Here is a 22136-nt window from a genome sequence, read left to right as displayed (position 1 = left end):
TTTACATTTAGAATGAGAAGTCTTCATTTCATAAATGGGTTTTCAGACACCTTCTGAATCTACCTCAATGTTATTGGTCTATTAAAAATATATTTTCCCTCTATAAGGATTGTCTGTTGGTTGATACAGCATACCAAAATGGGAATGAGGGTGGCTCTCCCAAAGGAAAGTGAAGAAGTTCAATATAACTGAATTTCACTTGTATTTGTGTGATCATGTAAACACAATGGCATATTGATAGTTGTAGGTGTATAAGTATTAAAACTACAGTTTTGATAAAATACATCAAAGGCGCTTTTTCTGTTGTGAATTACATCCCTACACTAACTAAGATGTGTATCAGTAGGCAACAAGGTGGTGGTGGTGATGCAAGCAAGAAAGCATCTGTGAATTCCTAAAATTTGGAATTCCAGGAGTGAATGAAAGAAACACATTCCCTCCATTTTTATATCTATGTCTATGTAATAAATGAACTTATTAAATGCATTTCTTCTGCATGATGTAACACAATGAAATGTGAAAGAGAGAGAGAACACTGTCTTCGTGTTGGACCCAATGTATGGTGAACCTCTGCATGAGACATCTCCAAGACCCCCTGTCCTCCACTGCTCGTTTAAGTCCTGTAAATTCAGCCCCTTGGCATTCTAGATTGAGTTTATCCATCTGGCATGTGGTCTTCCTCTCTTTCTGCTGCCCTCTACCTTCTCTAAAATTGTTTTTCTAGTAATCCATGCCTTCTCATGGTGTGGCCAAAGTACAACAGCCTCAGTTTTGTTATTCTGGCTTTCAGGGAATATTCAGGCTTATCTGATTAAGTACCCATTTGTTTGTCTTTTGGGCTGTCCATAGTAACTTTAGCAAGACACTGCTTTCCTTAACAAGAGGGTACTTAGCAAGAGGCCTTCTTATCATGTTGCCAAAATATGACAGCCTCAATATTGTCATCTTGGCTTCCAGGGAATATTCAGGCTGATCTGATTAAGTACCCACTTATCTGGTTAAGTACCCATTTGTTTGTCTTTTTGGCTGTCGACAATATCTTTAACATTCTTCTCCAGCACCACATATCAAATGAGTTTATTTTCTGTCAGCTTTCTTCACTGTCCAGCTCACACATCCATACATGGTGATGGGGGAATATAATGGCTTAGATGATTCTGATTTCAGTGTAAAGATGCATATCTGTACACTTTAGGATCTTATCTAGTTCTTTCATGGCTACCCTTCTCATTCCTAGTTTTCTTCTTATTTCTTTACTGCAATCTCCATTCTGATCAGTGTTAGATCCAAGGTATGGGAATTCTTTTACTGTTTTGATTTCCTCATTATATAGGCTGAATTTACGCCAAAGCCACGCTTCAATCCTAAGGACTGGAGCATGCCTTTGGTGTGGCTTCTGGACTCTTAGGACGCATGCATCATTTGAACAGCATACCTCCAATGTGACCCGAAGCAGCTTTATTTTGGTCTGTCTGCATGGGGCCATAGACTGCAGCAGGAGCTGTGTGTGTCTCTGTGTGTACATGCATTTGTGTCAAACATAACAACGATAAAGGCCTGAAATCCTATGAGGCCTGAAACTCCATGAGAATGATCAATCAACATGCACCCAAACCTCATGACAGAGATTTCATGGGGATCCTAGAAATGAAGCAGGAATGTACTGAAAGCACAGATAGCTCATTCTAGCCTGTTGTCATAGACATATCTGGGGAAAAGCCTAGGAGGAATGGAGTCTGTTACCCTACTATATTTTGCAATCCTGCATAAACCCATATAACTTATAATAGAATCTTATACCACCTATTTATTTATTTATTTATTTATTTAATAGGCTACCTTTCTCCTGGAATGGAATCCAAGGTGGCTCACAGATAATATTGCTTAAAAACTTGCCAATATAATTTTTAAAACAATTGAAATAATAAGTAACAAGAACTCCAGCCATCACCCAGAACAAAAAGGAAGAACAATAAAAACACTGTGGACCGGGCACAAAGGATCTTTGAATTCTACTTACTGGAAGATTAATTGAAGCACCTAGACTGGGCTCTATAGGCTAATGGTAACTCCAGCTCAGACATCAGAAGGGCTGACAGAGCCAGAATAAAACCATAGGAGTGAAGAAAAACAACCACTCAAAGGGAAGGTATATTTACCATACATCAAAGGAGTCATAGACAGAATAGGAAAACTGGTGAGGAAATACAGCCTCCAACTAATCTACAAACTGACCAAGAAAATCCAGCAAATGGTGCGCTCAGCAAAGACAGGAGAGACACACTCACAGCCACAGGAGTTTATCGCATACCGTGCAGCTGTGGACAAGTCTACATTGGGACCACCAAGTGTAATATCCAAACACAAATCAAGGAATACAAGACACACTGCAGACTGAATCAGCCAGAAAAATCAGCAGTAGCAGAACACTTTATAACTTTCAGGAGCATAAAATGCTATTTGAAAACACTGAAATTCTGAACCATTCTAACAACTATCAGGTCAGAATACAAAGGGAAGCCATTGAATCCACAAACACATGGACAACTTTGACAGAAAAGAAGAAACTCTTAAAGTAAACAAAGGCTCGAGACAGAAGGTGGGAATGGGCATGTCCACACCAATTCTAGGGTTCAGGAGTGCTCAGCAACCTCATGCTTCCGAATCCTAGTCTGTACGGACACCACCATCATGGGAGCCACCATGATGATGCAAGCACAGCACCGCGTCCACACGTTGGGGCGCCACGTTTGTATCATTGATACGACAGTGTACAATGGCGCACTGATGACAACACCCATACACACCAAAAAGAACCCATTTTTAGCACGTTCTTTTTGGTGCAGAGGAAGCCCACATGGTTGGGTTGCTGTGGACTCCCTCTGGAGGGGAAATTTCTGTAGCAACTTCATCAATAAGAATCTTGATTGGAGATTATTATTTATTTATTTATATAGCGCTGTAGATTTGCACAGCGCTGTACATAAAAACAACAAATATAAAAGAGTAAACCTGCCTATGGCGTACAATCTAAGAAATGATAGGATAATACAAATAAAACACGTAGCAATACAGGAAGTGGTTCAATAAAACAGGCAACAAAAAGAACATCAGATAGCAAGTGACAATCACGCAATGTCTAGGAACGCTTCTCTGAACAGGATGGTCTTCAACTCCGTTTTGAAGCTGGTTAAAGAAGTGATGGCCTTTGCTCGTGAGGGAAGAAGGTTCCAGGAGTGAGGGGCAGCAAGTGAAAAGGGGGGAATACTAGATGGGGCAGAGGAAATCCTGGGCTGGGACAGCCGACTTTGACTACCAGAACAGAGGGCCCTAGTGGGAAGGTGAGAAGAAAGAAGGTCTGATAAATAAGGGGGCCAGCCCATGGAGGGCTTTCAGGGTCCATTTCTGAATAATGATCACCGTCTCCTTTTGGGGCGGTCTGTTGAGCCCCAAAGTTTGTCTACCAGTCCTGAAAAACACCAAAATCAAGACCTAGGCCATACAAATGAAAGCCACCAGGAGTCAGGGGGATTTACCAGCAGATAATGGATCATTAATTAAATACACACCCTGAGGCCTTGCCATTCAACAACAGACCAACACAGAAATTAACATGTAAATCACTTTCTCCCAACCAAGGGTCACACAGTATATTTACCCCACTCACTTCTGTGCCAGCATTCTCTGAAGATGCCAGCCACAGATGCTGGTGAAACTTCAGGATTAAACTCTTCCAGAACATGACCATAGCCCCAAAACCCCACAAAACAATTGAAATCATTTCTTTTAAACAATATAAAATATGATTTAAAATATACAAAAGTTAAATATATAAATAAACACAGCATGCACCCCAATAAGAAGCCTCCTTGAGAGCAATTACATGTTAAAAGTCTGCTTGAACAGAAACATCTTTGCCTGCCAGTGAAAGAAAAGCAAGGAGGGGACAGCCTATCCTCCCATAGAAGGCAGTTCCAGAGGGTGGGAGCAGCCACTGAGAAGTCTCTCATATTTTCACCAAGTAAGCCCGTGATGGTGGCAGGACTGAGAGAAATACTTCCCTTCATGATCGTAAAACTCTGGCAGGCTCTTATCAGGAGAGATGGTCCTTTCAGAGTAATTGGAAGAAAGAAGTTTGTGAAAGCTTATGCTGCAAACATTTTTCTCCCAGTTAGTTTCAAAGGTGTTGCAAAATTCCTTTATATGCTGATACAAACTGACATGATTGTGTTTTTGAATAACCCATAAAATTTAGCAAGACTACAAAGCTAAAGGTCTGCTGTGTGTGCATGTGTGTGCGTGTGTGTGTGTGTGTGCATGCAGGGGGAATTGGCCAGGTGCCTTAGTTCTTGTGCATACCTCTCTCCCTGTCCCTGGTAGACTGGTCACCAGACTATGAGCTTAAGCTCCTGAATGCAGAGATGGTGAAGGTACTCAAAAGCATAATCCAGGCCTCATGTAAGAAAATAAAATTAATTACAAAGTTCAGTGATACTAGAGGAAGACAAGAATTCTCATATATAGTCATGTATACATTGATTCTCACATGTGCCTCCCCCCATTTGTACACATATACATCGTTCCTCATAGGGAGCCATCAACATCATACCTCTCCCAGGTCCTATAGACCCTTTGGATGCATGGTTGAATGGGACAGGCTGTTGCCTAGCTTCATCCTTGCAATTTGATATTTCTGCATGGGAGATCTGTTACTATCTCTCATATTTCCCAACACAAATAGCAGAAAGCTAGTAATGTGAGGACAGAAGTACCTACTTGTAAATTAATTCAGATTCATAAAGTAAATGTATTCAACAGTCATTTTGAAATCTTCCAAATAATTTTCTAGTAATCTGATTTTTAAAATACTCAGAATGTTTGGCGAACATATATAAGAATATTTAATTAACTTTAAATCTAAAATAGCTGTAATTAATCCTGGAATCATTTTTAGAAGCACATATTCTAACAAAGGCTTAGAAACTTGTTAATGTTTATTTAACCAACTTCAGTGTCAGGGGAGTTATCCCTGAAGTTCATAGAGCAACCAGAAGTACAAAGAACAAAACAGGAACACAAAGGAATGTGCACAAAAGGAATTGCCAATGAAATGTACTTTTTTAAAAAGCAGATAATCAGTATATGAATAAATATTGCCCCATTCACACCAGAAAGGAAGGCATGAGTCAAAAAGTTTGTAAAAATGGAGCACAACTTTATTTATCTTGGAAGCAAAAACAAGGAATATATTACTCACTGCTAACAACAACCAGTGGAGGTTTTTAGACACAATTATGGCAGTTTTATAACACTTTAACGGTCATTCTCCATCTGACAGATTCCTGGGATTCGTAGTTTGGAGAGGTACTTAAAATTCTTTGACACCCCCTTTAACTACAATGTTAGGACTCTATGGGAGAGGATTGCAAGTACCTTAGAAACTTCAGCTCCCAGGATTCTAGAGGATCGACCCATGGCAGTTAAAATTATCAGACTATTGTCTGTAATGTAGGCACACTCTTTATTTAACATACATGCAAAATAGCAGTAGCCAGTAGGTATGTTTCAGACTAAATGGTTTGAAGACTAAGAGCTAAATGTTACATTGATTCAGGCAGCTAAAGGTTAAAAATCCCAGCTAAACTATTTTAGTCATGTAATCCACTTTAGTCAGGATGTAGGATATAGTAATAGTACCTGAATACACAATGAAGAAATGAGAGGACAACTTCAGTATATGAGAAAGATTAAACATTTGTTGGCTTCAGAATGCTTTAATCCATTGGTGCACATAATATGAAATGTATATTAAACACGTATGATGATCAGCTGAAAAGGAACTGTTGTTCAGCAAAAATGTTCTGAATTGAAATGCTGAGCATTAATTACAGAGACTGCTTGAGAACAGTAAGACCCTTAATCCGTCTAGAAGGTATAACTTCAATTTCCATTCCCCTTTCCGCATTTTCCTGTGAACGCTGCTATTTCTTTGTTACCAGGACAGGTGATTTGTCACATTGATGTTTATGTCAGGTTGATTTTGTAGCTGCAGGATGTTATTTTTCATCTGGTAGTGCAAAATTGTATCATTTTAAAAAGCTGGCCAGATTCGCTATAGAAGAGATTAAGGAAAGTTCTCCCCCTCCACCTGCTCTTATTGCCATAACGGCAAGGGTAGGCTTGTTTGTAGGTCAGGGAAGGGTCAGCATGGTACCATGATTTTTGCAGATGTTGGTGTGTCACACTGTGGGTAATGGAAGAGAAGAGACATTTCTACTGTATATTGTAACAATTATGTTGTGGTGTTGGGTGTTTGTTTGGACAAAAGACCTGGAGAACACAAGAACCTCATAGGCCACTCGTGAAAACCAGTGGTAGAAACATGTCTGGCCTCACTTTGTATGAAGATACACCGAGTCCTTGCACTGTTATTTATTTTTCTTCAGTTGTCGATCTTATGGACCTTCTCCCATATTGCTATTCATGGGTTTGCACTGTATAGTTTTAATGTGAACAATTATTTTTATATATTTATAATATATTTTAATATCGATTATACTCACATATTTCCTTATACCCCTTTCTTTCAAGGCAATGAGATATCTCATTTTCCACATGTGGCAGAGGTTTTGTCATATTCTTTAATGCATGAAGCAGCTAATTTCAAATCTAGGATTTTGTCTTTAATGCCAAAATGACAATAGGGGTTGGTTTTCACAAGGGTCGTACTGAATGTATTTCTAATCTGAATCACCCTAGGGTCATATTTTTCTTCCTAAGAATGATGTAACAGATCCCAAAGTCCAATGCCCTATAGTAATTTGATTCACTCCATGTAAAATAGTACATTGTCAATGACCGAAGCATTTCTAAGATGTGGGGGGGGGGGAGTCTAATAAAAGGTCTCTGAAGAAGAGAGACCTTCCCTCTTCTCCCTCTTTGTCCCTCTTCTGTTATACAAAGGTCTTTTTGTATAATATAGGCTATTATTTTATGTGTTCCTTGAAACTGGCAGATGTTTATTGAACTGTTTTGCAACTGCAGGGAATATCAGAAACACTGAGAAATTGAGTTATGACAAACGGCATCAGTATGAGGTAATGGTAACAGCCTTTGACTGTGGGCAAAAGCGTGCAACTGAAGATGTCTTGGTACGAGTTGAAGTCAAGCCTGTATGTAAACCTGGATGGCAAGGTAAGGAATGTATCATGGTATTCTAAATATATCTATATCTATATATGTGTATGATAGATTTTTGGTACAAAAGAAGTGCTGACTCTTCAATGATTTTGGAAAACCAAGTTTACTATTAAGAAATGTATAGTGACATCATAATTATATCAGTCCCACCCTCAGTATGCATGTGTTCGAAGAGCTAGTATGTCTTCTCATTGTTTCAGTCTGTGGTGGAATGCTTCTGTTTATAGCAGCCACTGTCTAAAAGTAGTGCTGAGCAGAGTAACAGATTTACAGAGTAGTTCTGCCACAACCATATTTTTAAGTCTCCCAGCAATAGAGTTTGTCTAAAATTAAGGCAGCAACCTTAATTTTAGTCTTAGTTTTTGTCTTAGTTTTAAAGGCGGGATACAGACGGGCAAAAAGGGGTGTATTCATGACGTCATGAAGGTAGAGCCTTCAGACGGCCCTTACCTGAATGCCGTCATGAACACGCCCCCCGCATGCCCCAAGCGGGAAGAAGCAGCATTAAAAAAGTGCTGCTTTTCCCCGCTTCTTTTTGATTTGCGGCGTACGTGCGCAGCTCCGTATGTAAGCTGCTGCACCGGTACGCCCGAATTGTTACGCCGCAAATATAAGTTGCCCATTTAAAAGCTCCGTGTCAGCTGCGTCGCATAATGGGTCGGGGTCCGGGACATGCGTGGTTTGCAGTCGGGCTTTAATTGCAACGTCCGCTGCCATGCACCTGTGGAAGCTGCGGCACAGCTGCGGCGCATTTTAAGTCTCGTAACCCTAACCCTAGAGCCACTTGTGCGCATGCGTTGCTGGAATCGCGGGAAGTTGTAAGTTTTGCCGGCGGATGTTTTGGTTGTAGAAAGTGATAAGGGAAAGTTTGGAATTTAAAGTGTCCCCCTACACACATTCCTGCACCATTTTCACCTGGGAACGGGCACAGTTCGGCTGCTCCTGGCACAGCTGTGCGGCGGCTCCCCTTTGCCACCAGGCAGGATGGCTCAGCCATCCACCAGCACCCCGAAAAAAGGCAGGGGGACGTCTTGGTCTCATGCGGAGACAGCTGACCTTATAGCTATATGGTCCCAGCCAAACATTCTGCAAAAATTGGAGCAGTCTTACCTGAATGCTGACACATATCGAGAAGTGGAAGAAGCCATGAGAGCTGCTGCACCGGTACACCAGAATTGCTACGCTGCTAATTTAAGTTGCCCATTTAAAAGCTCCGTGTCTGCTACGTCGCATAATGAGTTGGGGTCTTGGAACATGCGCAGTTTGCAGTCAGGCTTTAATTGCAGCGTCCGCTGCCATGCAGGTGTGGAAGCTGCAGCACAGCTGCAGCGCATTTTAAGACTCGTAACCCTAACCCTAACCCTAGAGCAACATGTACGCATGCGCTGCTTGGAAAGTTTGGACTTTAAAGTGCACCCCTACACACATTCCTGCGCCATTTTCACCTAACAATAAAAAACCCCTAAAACTATAAATATTTACATATGTACAAGGGAGGTGATGGGGGATGGCAGGGGGACAGCAGTGGCAGTGGCGACAGCTGTGGCTGTGCATTGCAGATTCAGCAAGAGCGCGGGGACCAAAGGAGAGGAGGCATCCATGATGCTGGTGACACTGGCAAAGTGCAAGAGGACAAGGATGCCAACACCAGCTGATCACCAGCTGGCAGGAGACCACCATTGTTCTTGGGCAGGGCAAGGGAAAAAGTTTAAAGGGGCCTGGGTGCTTTAAATGTGCCCATAGGCTTTCTGCCGCCGCTGCTTAGCGCTGCAGCTGCGCAGCTGCACATCCGCCAGCCGGCAAAGGAAAAAAAAAAGCCCCGTTTTTGGCCGCCCGTGAGGAGGGGCAGACAGGCCCGCAGGGAGCTCATGGAAAGGGCACTGGAATTTCAAGAGACGGCACTAGGATTTCAAGAGAGGACACTGGGAGTTCATGAGAGGAAGTTAATGTGAGGGCACTGGGATTTCAAGAGAGGAACCTAGAAGTGCAAGTGAGGGCAGTGGAAGTTCAAGAGAGGGCCGTTCAGAACCAGGAGAGATCAATAGACAGGTCAGACCAGGAGCAGAGGCGACTCAACACCACCTTGGAAGCCCAGACTGTTCTGATGGGGCAAATGCTGGAGATCATGAGGGGAGGGCAGGGTGGCCCGAGACGCAGAAGGGTACGTAGGGAGCAGGGTGGAAGAGGCAGGGCTGTCCTCAGGGTCGTGGACGAAGGGGTTGAGCAGCAGGAGCACCCAGCAAGAGGTGGAAGAGCCAGGGCTGTCCCCAGGGTCATGGAGGAAGGAGTAGGGCAGCAGGAGCCCCCAGCAAGAGCAATCCTTCCAGCTGAGGAGCAGTGAGTTGCCATGGAGGTGGAGTTGTCTCAGCAGCCTCTTGCTGGGCCATCCTCCAGCCTCTTCAGTGACTCAGTGGCAGTCCCACCGCCCACAACCCGCCCCCAAAGGCAAAGGGCAACTAGAGGGGACCTGGGATCAAGGGGCAGGGAGCACTGACAAGGCACTAGGTCCCATGATGTCCCATAAAGGCATCATTTCGCCTCCCAGGGCATGTGTTCCCTCCCAGCCCTATCTACTCTAGTCTACCCTTCCTGTTCTCTCCTCCCACCATGCCTGGCTCACTGGTCCCCAAACCAGCAATGTCCAAACTCTGTCCTTCCAGGCGTTTGGACTTCATCTCCCAGAATCCCCAGCCACCTGGCCCTGTGGTCTGGGATTCTGGGAGATGAAGTCCAAACACCTGGAAGGACAGAGTTTGGACATTGCTACCTCCCAGCACTCCTCCCTAGCTTTAGACTGCACAGTTGCGCCTAAGCTGTCACATTCACACTCACAGCCACACTGCCGCAGTTGCGCATAATGAACCACACAAGTTTTTTTTTAAATAAAGTTTTTTATTTACAATAACAAAATATTTTTTATTTACATATGTACAATATTTACAAAGGGAAGGGGGAGGGTGAAGGGTGGTGGTGAAGGGGGATGGCAGAGGGGGCAGGGGAGGGAAGCTGCTTCAGGGAGGGGGAGGAGGCAGTGGGGCGGGAAGCCGGCGGAGGAGTTCCTGGAGGGTCTCTTCCATGGAGGAGACTCTCTCCGCCAGCTTGTCCACCTTCTCCTCCAGGGCAGCGAACCTCCTCTCCGTCCGGTTCTCTGTGGGGGGAAAAGAAAGAGGATGGTTAGGGTCAGCCTGTGGAGCCCATCACCCACTCCCATAGGCAGGGTTTCTGGGTGCCCCCGCTCCCTTCCCTGGGTTCACCTCTGCACTTACCTTGCTGCCGGGCTTGGAGGACTCGATCCAGGGTCCTGGCATCGAGGGCCAAGTCCCCTGGCTCCCCTGGCAGGCGGCGGCTCGGGCCAGGCTCCTCAGCGGTGGCAACAGCAGCAAGGACTTCAAGCACTACAAAAGAGGAAGAAAAGCCCCAAGTTATCATGCTGGCATGGCAGAGGAGGGCACAAGTGTCGTGGGGGCTGCAGTCAGGCAACCCCCACCCCTCACCCTGGGGACCTACCTGCTGCCAGAGGAGCCTGCTCTGGCTGCGGAGGGGCCACAGCAGCTGGTCCTGGCTGTGGCCCACCCTCGGGGACATCCTCGTCCCCCGAGGATGGTGGAGAGGGCGACCTGGCACGGTGCCCTCCCTCCCTCCGCCTCCGCCTCGGCCGCACGCCTGCAGAAGGGAAGAGGAGGGATGGCATTGGCACCATGCAGGAAGGAGAGGAGGGCAAGGGAAGGGTCAAGGAGGGGAGGACAGGGCATGGCAAGAGCTCTGACTTACCTGGAGGACGGCGATCTTCCGGTCTGGGCTGATCTCCCCTGACCCACAGGTCCTTCAGCCGCGAGAAGAATGGTGGCCGCCTGTCAACCGGGGGCTCCTCTCCGAAATCTTCAAGGGTTTCAAAGAACGCTGCCTTTAGAGTTTTAAACTTAACTCTACATTGGTGCAGCGTTCTTTGAAACCCTTGGTTTCGGAGGGCACGAGAGGACTCGAGAAAATGCCCCCGGTTGGGCTTGTTGGTGCTGGACATCACCCTCCTCGCAGCTGCCTGTGGCATCAGGGAGTCCAGGAGGATCCCGACCTCCTCATCGGTCCAGTAGGCCATGCGGATCGGGACCCTCCTGCGTGGCTCTGCCATGTTGATCGCCGTCCTGGGGTCTTGCACAGTTGCGCACGGGTATATATGGGCACCTGTGGCTCAGGGCCGTTAGGCCAAGGTGGTCCTAGGCCAATGAAAGCTTTCAGAGGAGCAGTTTGAATCTCCCCCCCAATAGATGCCCTCTGGGTGCCCTATTGATACATTCAAATGGGCCATTAGGAAAGCTTGAATTTGAGGGGGATTGATACATTGTCAAAGGGGCAATTGGCAGTTGGAGCTGATGTATCTTTTTCACCCAGGAAAACAGGCGCCAGGAGACCTTTTGTGTGTGTGTGTTTGTGTGTGTCCCCCTCAGGCATGTGGCAAAACATGCCCACAGCACAGATCAGGAATGATAGGCAGACACAGGCTGTGGATAATGGGATACATTTATTCATGTGCTTATGCTATTACAGGACATTGCACTCTGACATCACAGATGATGGCACAGGAGCCATCCTTCAGATTCTCCTTGTCAGAAAAAAATCTGCCAGGGCATTCCTCACAGTCTCCCCTGCTTTCTTCTTCTCTTTCTCTTGAGCCTCTGTGATTGGTGCCAGGGTGGGCAGCACAAAACGGCGCCTATATCGCATGCCCTCATCCAGGACCCTGCCCTTGGTCTCACAGATGTTGTGCAGAATGACGCATGATACCAGGATGGGCACCACGTTCTCCTCTGCCACCTTTGTTCTTGGGCAGGGCGGGGAAAACAGTTTTAAAGGGGCTTGGGCGCTTTAAATGTGCCCATAGGCTTTCTGCCGCCGCTGCTTAGCGCTGCAGCTGCGCAGCTGCGCATCCGCCAGCCGGCAAACAAAAAAAAAAAGCCGCGGTTTGGGCCGCCCGTCCGGAAGCTGCCCCTTTCTTTGCGGCGTCCTCCAAGGCGGCGGTATAGAAGCTACGGGTCCGAAACGGACCCAGGTGAGGCGTCTTCACTGCCCCCCGTGTGGAAGCCCCGACACCTGAAGCACGTCCCCGGGGCGGGCGGTCTGGAGGCTCCGTATTCAGCAGAATACACCTCCAAGACGTCTTCCCCTGCCCGTCTGTAGCCCGCCAATCTTAGTGTCAACCTTAGTTTCAGTTTTAACCACTGTCACCTCTTCACCATACTGGCATCCCCCCCCCCCCCCCAATTTCTACAGCTATTCACACATACAGCCTGCTCATTAATAGCTTTAAAGGTCTGTTCCCAGGTGCTTCTCTTCATGCATTTAACAAATTGGTCTGACTTCTGCTACCAACTTCTTTCTCTCAGTCTCAGGTACTACAAGATTCCTTTCTATAAGGCATCAGCAGTAAATCTGGGTGCATGAACTTGTTGATCCAGTCAGGGGCAAAAAAGACTGTACTGACCACCCCTTCCAAAGGTGGATTGGGGCTATGGCAACTGCATGCAGAAACCGGCTTTAAAGTACACTGGTGGTGTGTGGCATGTAAATGCTGCACCAGAGTGCCCGGAAGCCAGCCAGGCAGATTGAAGATGGCTTATGGGCATCTTGGGGGCATGTGTTATTTGAATGCCACACTCCCATGCCAGCTGGAAACTGGCTTTTTATGCCATTGTGTTTTGCCCCTCAGTGTCAGCACTCTTAGGTTGCTGCTGCAACTATAGGTAACAGGCTATCCTCCCAGCATCAGCAGTCATAGTGTCCTAACAGTGGTGCCAACCAGTGCAACAGAACTGTGGCCCAGATCTGCCAGCACTATGCCTGCTAGCCCAAGCATCAGTAATTAGTAGCATGATGGCCAAGTACAGGTTTACAGACCTAGAACTTTGATGAACATCTCATGGCTATTTCCAGCCAAAGCAGCATCAATTATCATTCTGGTCAATGAATTTTGATAGTGCTGAGCCTGTTGCAGTAAAAATAAACAAAAAACAAACACACACACACACACACACACACACACACACACTCACACACAAACTTTACCATGGGCACTTGTAGTCGCCATGCCCCCTTGAGTCATAAAATATGGTCATATGTCATGCACAACTTTCACAAGTAGCCTTCTTTGATTACCCACAGTTTCCCTATTAGATGCAACTAGAACATCTTCTTATTGCTAAATCTTAATGACCTCTGAGATACCAATGGAATAAAGGTGCCTCCATAAACATTTATGATTCAAGGCCACATAGCAGACACATCTCAGTTCACAATAAATGGACTGCGCATGGGACAGATACAACTTTTGTCCCCAAATCCCTATATTGATTAACTGTTGTGGTCTCATCTGGGGGGAAAAACTGCACAATTCAAATGCATGAAAAATACTGCTAAAACACACTTTAGTCATTTGGGAAATAGATTCAAGCAATGTCTAATCAAACAAACAAACAAGCTTCATTTATATACCGCTTCATACTGCCTAAGCAGTGTCTAAGCAGTTTACAATTGTAAGCTAATTGCCCGCAACAAGCTGGGTACTCATTTTAGTGACCTCAAAAGGATGCAAGCCTGAGTGGAGCTTGAGCCCTTTTGCTGGTCTTGAACTCGCAACCTTATGGTTTTGAGTAAGTGGCTGCAGTACAGGCATTTAACCACTGTGCCACCAGGGCTCTGAGGCACATATTTGAAATACACATATGTAGATAGATTTTGGTATCTAAAAACCCAATGAAACTAACCATGGATTGGTTGTACATGTTAGAAAGAGACCATAGATACAGACTTTATAGTCAGAAAGAAAAAAATATGCAGTCTTCGAAAGCTAAAGGAATAAATGATTGCCTCACGTATTATAAACAAACAACCTTCATTTATATACCGCTTCATACCACCTTAGCAGTGTCTAAGCGGTTTACAATTGTAAGCTAATAATGAGGTAAGCATTTCTTTCCCAGCGAAAGAATAAACATGATACTTTGTGTTCCTCATGCTTTTGTTCATATATGCTTTCACACATGTGGCATGGTATGAGACCAGCTTTATTTTTAGTATTAGTCCTTGTGAATGATTAAGTGTCAAGTCTGACCTATTTAATAATCCACTGAAATCAATGCAGAGCTATTATAAGAGAATCGAAGGTCAGAAATCTAGGTCACTCTTCATTGTGATTTTTCCAGGTGCTTAAAGGGGATTTGACAAAGTGAAAGTCATCTGTGTTGTTCCCCCCCCCATGGATAGAGGTAGAGATTTGGCACAGCTGCATACAAAACAGCTTTTCTGATGATGTCTATATATACAGTACATGCAACAAAGTGCACCTATATGATTGCCCTGTTCCTTGTTGGTATGGTATGTACAGTGCATGTTCAGGTTCTAGAAACTGGAAAACTCTTGACCTTGAGAGTAAGTCCAGCTGATCCCCCCCCCCCTTGCCCCCAAGATAATGGGGCTTCTGATTTATAAAATTCAGTTCAGGTTTCACCCTAACAAAATAAATTACAGCAGACAGAGTTAGAGCAATTGCTTTCAATTCTTCTAAGATCTGAATCTTTGCTGTGGTGAACTTTCAGGAGCAAAAGAAAGAGTAAACTTATCTTAAAGATATCAGTTGTATGACCTTCTGATCTACTGATGTGCAGTGCTTTAAAATGGCATTCAGTGAAATAAGCTGTCCAAAGGCTAAAGAAATATAGAAATTGTTTTCCTCTCCAAAATGTATTACAATCATTGATCCTTGACTATTTAAATGTGTGTGATGTGTTCAGCAAGTCAATGAACTCTGTGCAGTTCTACAATTTAATGCATTGTTGATACTGATGGAGACATAACAAAGCAGAGTTGGTCCTCTGCATTCTGTACTGTGCATCTTGGATATCTTGGAGATACATTTTAGGTTATAGTCATTCTAAAATGCCCATTTACTTAGATTCTGTCAAGTTTTCCCTCACCTTAGGTTTCACAGCATCCATAAATTGCAAAACCTGCTATATTGGAAGACTATTGAGATTCCTTTGTAATTCTTAACAGTTGTGTGGGAATTGTATATTTTAATGGGCTCTTAAGATATTATTATCAACAAAATACATAGGAAAAATGATTAAAAACCCTGAATGTTTATACCCTATGTGATTTAGATATTGAAGTTTGATATTGTTTGATAATGAAGGCAACTAAATGTGAGAGGCAACTATTGCAGGTCTGGGAGCCAATTATCTGTCCCCAAATGCTCCATGGGACTCATGGAATGTCCCAAAGATTAGGAAAAAACCTATAACAATTGAATTAGCCAGACGTCTCTTTCTAGTTTTAAAATAAAATGCTATTTATGTTAAATAGTGTTCATTTAACTCATTTAAAAGACAAATAGCCACTTTTGGGGGTTGTTCCCCCCATTGTGGCCTGCAGAAGTGTTCCACTGAGTTGGATTAAACTTGTGGGCACACTTTGTATGCCCTCTGATCTTGATCGTAATCGTGATGATGATGATGATGATGATGATGATGATGATGATGATGAAAGGTTTATTTCTGAACCAAGTCTGAATGCACTATGTTAAAAGTCAGTGCATTCCAATATTTTGCTATACTGGAAGGAAAAAAGGGTATTCTGGAGGAACACATGTACCCTTAACAACCCTGCAGGTTCAGGCTATACTATTAGGTTTAATGTGCACTGCCGAAAAAAATGTAGTTTATACTGCTTTAACTACCATGGCTCAGTGTTGTGGAATTCTGGGATTTGTAGTTTTGTGACATATTTAACTTTCTCTGCCAGGGAGCTCTGGTGCCACCACAAACTACAAATCCCAAGATCCCATAGCATTGAGCCATGGTATTTAAAGTAACACTGCACTATTTCTGCAGTGCAGATTAGAAAAGGAATCTAATGAGGGTGGAGTTAATGGCTGCCATCCTCTGTCTAGTTTTCATCTCTGATTTTATCTGTTCACAAACACAAACATATAAAGTTGCCTTGGATCCCTGGGCAGGGAAAAGGACATGATATAAATTAAATAAAAGAATGAATAAATAATAAAATCAGATCCATGTTTTCATATGCATAAATTATTATGATCTCCTAACCATGAAAAATATTGTTATTCAAAATACTCCTTTGCTGTTTTCACTAGTCAGTGAATTCACAACTGTGTTCTTTCCAGTGTGCTGATGGTTCAAAATAGTACTGAGTTTGCCCAAGCAACACAAGGAAAATGAAACCACAGCTACAACATTAGGAATAAAAAAATTTAAAAAAAACCAAAAAAACAAAACAAAACAAAAGAAAAAACAAAACAAAACAAAACAAAAAAAACCAAACCTCCCCATCTATAGTAATCACAATTCAGCTACAATCTTTGCTGCTAAAATGGCATACGTATTGACTAAATACTAGTTTTGATTTCTGCTGTGATGCTACTCTACAAATTTTGGAGAGCACATAGTGTGTTTAAAAAAAGAAACAGCTGACATACTTGAGAAAAATGTAGACTTGGTCAGAAGTGAGGGGTTTTTGTGTGACAACAATGTAGTAACATGAAATATACACAGCTCTTTAAGACTGTTTAAGGAAAGCCCTCATTTTAAATAATTTTTCAGAGGAAACAAATTTTCAAAGGAATCCATAGCCCCCTGATTTATATTTTATATGATGTATTGTGGAAATATGATATGCACATAATGATCAAGATGCAATAGTGGCTGAGATTATGTTTTGGATGGTGGAATTAGAAATGCTTTTTTGGCGTATAGCTTGCTGTGAACTAACAAGTAAATTTGAAAAATAAAATCTCAGGGATTATCAATCATAGTGAAAGGTTTATGATAGCAAATAGTCTTATTTTTCAAGCAAAATGTTGGGAAGTAGTTCCAGGCATATGTATCAGTATAACATTGTAACCAAGATTTAGGAATAGATAGAGAATGCATGCCATTGAAATACTGTCATACTATCAGACAATATCATGTGAACAGCTAGTAGTAGCAGCAGGAATATAAAATATACTTGTATTGTCAACAACAAAGAAACATAATAAAACAAGTACTTTTTGAAAATCAGACACAGTGAGATTTTCACATTTCAGGATCATTGTAGTGCAAAAATATCATTTTGCACAATTTCTTTGGACAGAATCACAGTATTTTACAACCCAATGTTGCTGTTGCTGTTTTTTTTGCATAAAACAACTTTTGTCACAAATGATTTTTTTGTTTAGAAAAAGTCCTTAAAAGTACACCAAATCTTGTAGTCTTGCCTAGTTGGGAAATGGTTTTCAAAATCTGCCTTTTGGAGCAATGCCAGGCATGAATGATCTTATTCTAATTTTAAAACAGAAGCAGTGTTCCTGGAAATGTCCAAGGATATCTTTCTCCTTTTCTTTAATTAAACAAAATTGTGTAGGGAATTAAGTGAATCCTCAACTATTTCATCCACACTTGGTAGATTTCTCTTTGGTTTGCGAGGAATGAACATTCTTCCACAGTACTCTAAATGTTTTGAAGCGTTGTGGAGAAATTATTTTGCAGAGGGAAAAAGAAATGAGCTTTTTCACACACACACAGAAAGCAATGTTTTCTGTGCTGAAAACAACACCCATATGTTTTTCTTTGTAGAATATTTCATTGGCAACATTTCAGAATATAAAATACAAGGAGTAAATTAGGCAACATTATCTCTAATTTATTCTTCTTTCCAATGTGGTTTCCTGACTGTCAGTAAATCAGGTTTTTGACTTGGCACAAAATGATTATGCATAGTCTTTCTGTCTGTATGTAAAAGTCTGCTGAACCCTTTAGGGCTCATAAAAAATTGGGCAGGGGCCTGTGTTGCCTGTACAGGTCACATGTTGTCCAGCCCTGTTCTAAAGCACCGAAGAACAGGTCAACAGAGGAAAATCCCAGGTGGATAAATCCAAAAGCTAATTGAGTTCAAAACCCTGTTTTCTACAGTGTAGAGATAAAATTTCTCTGGAAAATTCTTGAGAGTAGATCTGTCCCACTGTTGGTTTGACAGAAGTATTTAGAATCGCAAAATCATAGAATTGGAAGAGACTACAAAGGCCATGCAGTCCAACCCCCTGATATGCAGGAACACACAATCAAAGCACCCCCGACAGATGGCTCTGTTTAAAGACCTCCAACGAAGGAGGCTCTACCACTCGTCAAGGGAGTGTGTTCTACTGTCAAACAGCTCTTTCTGTCAGGAAGATCATCCTAATGTTCAGGTGGGATCTCTTTTCCTGTAGCCTGCACCCATTGTTACATGTTCTAGTTCCTGGAGCAGCAGAAAACAAGCTTGATGCATCATCAGTGTGACCTCCCCTTCAAATATTTAAATAGGGTTATCATATCACTTCTTAATCATCTCTTCTCCAGGCTAAACATACTCAGCTCCCTAAGTTTCCTCCTCATAGGGTGTGGTTTCCAATCCCTTCACCATTTTGGTTGCCCTCCTTTGGACATGTTCCAGCTTGCCAACGTACTTTGGAATTGTGGTGCCCAGAACTGGACACAGTATTCCATGTGAGGCCTGACCAAAGCAAAATAGAGTGGCACTAATATTTCCCTTGAGCTAGACCAGCAATGTCCACACTCTGGTCCTCCAAGTGTTTTGGACTTCAGCTCCCAGAAGTGTCAGCCACCTTGGTCAATGGTCTGGGATGCTGGGAGCTGAAGTCCAAAAAGCCTGGAGGGATAGAGTTTGGACATCACTGATCTAAACACTATACTTCTACTAATGAAGCGTAGAATTGGAGTGGCATTTTTAACTGCCAGATCACACTGTTGACTCATGTTCAATTTGCTGTCTACTAGGACCCCTAGATCCCTTTCACATGTAGTCATGTTAAGCCAGATGTCCCCCATCCTATATGTATGCATTTCATTTTTTCTGTCAAAATGTAATACCTTACATTTCTCTGTATTGAAATTCATTTTGTTAGTTCTGGCCCAGATTTCTAATCTGTTCAGGTCCTCTCCTCAAGGATATTACTTACTCCTCCTGATTTGGTACCATCAGCAGATTTGATGAACATGCCCTTTATTCTTTCATTCAAGTCACTGATAAATATGTAGCACTGGGTCCAGTGGCATAGCACTGGTCATTTCTTCCCTAGATGAATAGGAGCCATTGGAGCTTTCACACGGGGCTACAGGAACACAAATGGCACCGGACGAAAGGGGTCGTGGTGAGAATGGAAGAGGAAAAGGACGCATTTTACCACATGCTGGAACGCCGCCGACACTGCTGGAAGTCCCTGTTTGGTTCCAAATGTGTCCCCCAGAAGCTGATTTTCAGGAATTGTTCAGAACAGTGCCTGAATATCGGCCACTCTGGCACAGATTTGGATTGGAATCAAGTGGCACGATTACTTCCCTTGATCTAGACACTATACTTCTATTGATGCAATCTAAAATCACATTGGCCTTTTTTTCTGCTGCATCACACTGTTGACTCATGTTCAATTTGTGGTCTACTTGGACTCCCAGATCCCTTTCACGCGTAATCTCGTTCAGCCTGGGGTCATCCATCCTATATTTGTGCATTTCATTTTTCCGCCATAAATGCAGTACCTTACATTTCTCCGTGTTGAAATTCATTTTGTTAGCTTTGGCCCAACTTTCTAATCTATTCTGGTCCTTTTGAATTTTGATGCTGTTCTCTGGGGTATTAGCTACTTCTCCTAATTTGGTGTCATCTGCAAATTTGATAAGTATGCCCCGAATTCTGTCATCCAAGTCATTGATAAAGATGTTAAATAGCACTGGACCCAGGACACAACCCTGTGGGACCCCAATGGTCACTTCTCTCCAGGATGAAAAAGAGCCATTGTTGAGCACCCTTTGTGTTTGGCCAGACAACCAATTACAAATCCATCTAACAGTTGCCTTGTCTAGTCCACATTTTACTAGCTTGTTTGCAAGAATATCAGGGGGTACCTTGCCAAAGGCCTTAGTGAAATCAAGATATACTATATTCACAGCATTCCCTTCATCTACCAAGCTAGTAATTTTATAAAAAATAGAGATCAAGTTTGTCTGGCATGACTTGTTTTTCAGAAACCAATGTTGACTTTTGTGGTTATGGCATTTCCTTCTAAATGTTCACAGACTCTCTGTTTAATGATCTGCTCTAGAATCTTTCCTGGTATTGATGTGAGACTAACTGGACAATAATTATTGGGATCCTCTTTTTTCCTCCTTTTTTATGATGGGGACAACATTTACCCTCCTCCAATCTGCTGGAACTTCTCCTGTTCTCCAGGAATTATCAAAGACTGTTGCCAATGGCTCTGAGATTATACTGGGAAGTTCTTTTAATACTCTTGGATGCAGTTCATCTGGCCCTAGACTTAAATTCATTTAGATTAAACTAGGGTGGTTTACAGACCGCCATTTCGGACGTCCTCAGGACGTCCCAGTTTGAAAAAGGGGCGTCTCTTCTAGACATCCCTATTCCTATTACGGACAGAGTCCGTAACAAATGGCGGCGGCCATTCCAAACGGCCGCCGCCATTTTGACATAGCGGATGCTGTGCGTCCACACAGCGCACAGAGGAAGTGATGCCGCGAGTGCGTGACTAGCACCTCGCGGCATCTCTTCCGGGCCGCAAGAAGGAGCATGATTTTCGCACTCCTTCTTGGCAGCGTCCGGGAACTGCACTGTTTGGCTGCTGCGGCTCCCGGACACTGCAACCGGCGGCGGCGGCGGCAGATCGCCGCTTCTCAGCGGTCTGTAACGCACCTAGGTATTCCTGGTTTACCTCCTTACTTTTTCTTTGCTGCATTTCCCTACTGTGTACTCTGGTCCATTTTCCTCAGCTTGAGCACCCTTTCCTTTTGTGAGAAGACTGAGGCAAAGAAGATGTTGAGCAGTTCTGCCTTTTCTCTGTCCCCTGTTAGTATTTTGCCATCTTCTTTATGCAGTGGCCCTACCATCTTCTTCTTCCTTTTGCTGCAGACATACCCCCCAAAGCCCTTTTTTATTGTTCTTAACCTCTCTCTAGAAAGCTTGAGATCATTCTGCACTTTAGCTTTTTTGACTCTACCATTACATATGCTGATTAGTTGTTTGAATTCCTCTTTGGTGATTTCCCCCCTTTCTTATTTCTTATACTTGCCCCATTTAAAACTTAGCTCAGTTGAAAGTTCTTTAGTCATCCATCCTGGTTTCTTGAGATACCTCCCATTTTTCCTCCTCATTAAAACAATTTGAAATTCTGCCTTCAGAATCTCCCATTTGAGAAACTCCCATCCATCCTGAACTCCCTTCTTTTTTACTCTTCTTGATCACTCCCAATATTTCCCTGAGTTCATTGAAATCAGCTTTCCTAAAGTCTAGAATGCGTGTCTGACTACATCAGGCTTCTCCTTTCCACTGTATAACAAATTCCAGGAGAACATGGTCACTCCCACCTAAGAGATGCACTGCCTTTGTTCTTGAATATAGTACATAGTTGTCATGACTGCTAACCTTATCTTGGATAAATTAGTCTTGCCTTTCATTAACAAACAGCATACTTTAAAATCCTGATAGTGACAAAAAGCTAATATAGAAAAAAAATATGAAATGTATAGTTGCACTCATAACCCTGCGTGCTATTGAAGTGATTGTAGTACAATGATCTTCTTTTTAGTTTTTGTCCTCCCTCCAGCTTTTAGTAATCTTGCCCCACATTTTTGCATGTGCATTACATATCCAATATATAATTAATGTATAAAATTATTATCCCTCAGGAAAAGGATGAACATTGCCCTAATACAAAGTTTTGTCATGGAGAATGTTTACTTTTACTCCTCCTCCCCATATGAATGACTTCAACTTTTTTTCTCCTATCCTCTGGAAATTTCAGTAAATATATTACTGATATCTTGACAGTGAAAGAAAAGATTCTGACCTCAGCATACTTGAAGAGCATTTTA

The 22136-nt window shown here is 43.0% G+C and overlaps 1 protein-coding gene across 2 annotated transcripts in view; it reads left to right on the top strand.

Moving 5' to 3' along the window:
- The window catches only part of CLSTN2 (calsyntenin 2), a 520062-nt gene that overhangs the window by 394129 nt on the left and 103797 nt on the right, over positions 1 to 22136 (top strand). For both annotated transcript variants that reach the window (XM_089507754.1, XM_089507753.1), the window contains exon 5: positions 7045 to 7194. In XM_089507754.1, coding sequence (XP_089363880.1) covers positions 7045 to 7194 — 150 coding nt within the window. The remainder of the gene's footprint in view (positions 1 to 7044; positions 7195 to 22136) is intronic.

The sequence above is a fragment of the Sceloporus occidentalis genome, unplaced genomic scaffold, assembly GCF_023333645.1.
Source record: "Sceloporus occidentalis isolate IW3139 unplaced genomic scaffold, rSceOcc1.0.p SCAF_2, whole genome shotgun sequence".
NCBI lineage: Eukaryota > Metazoa > Chordata > Lepidosauria > Squamata > Phrynosomatidae > Sceloporus > Sceloporus occidentalis.
This window is presented reverse-complemented; position numbering and strand designations above follow the sequence as displayed.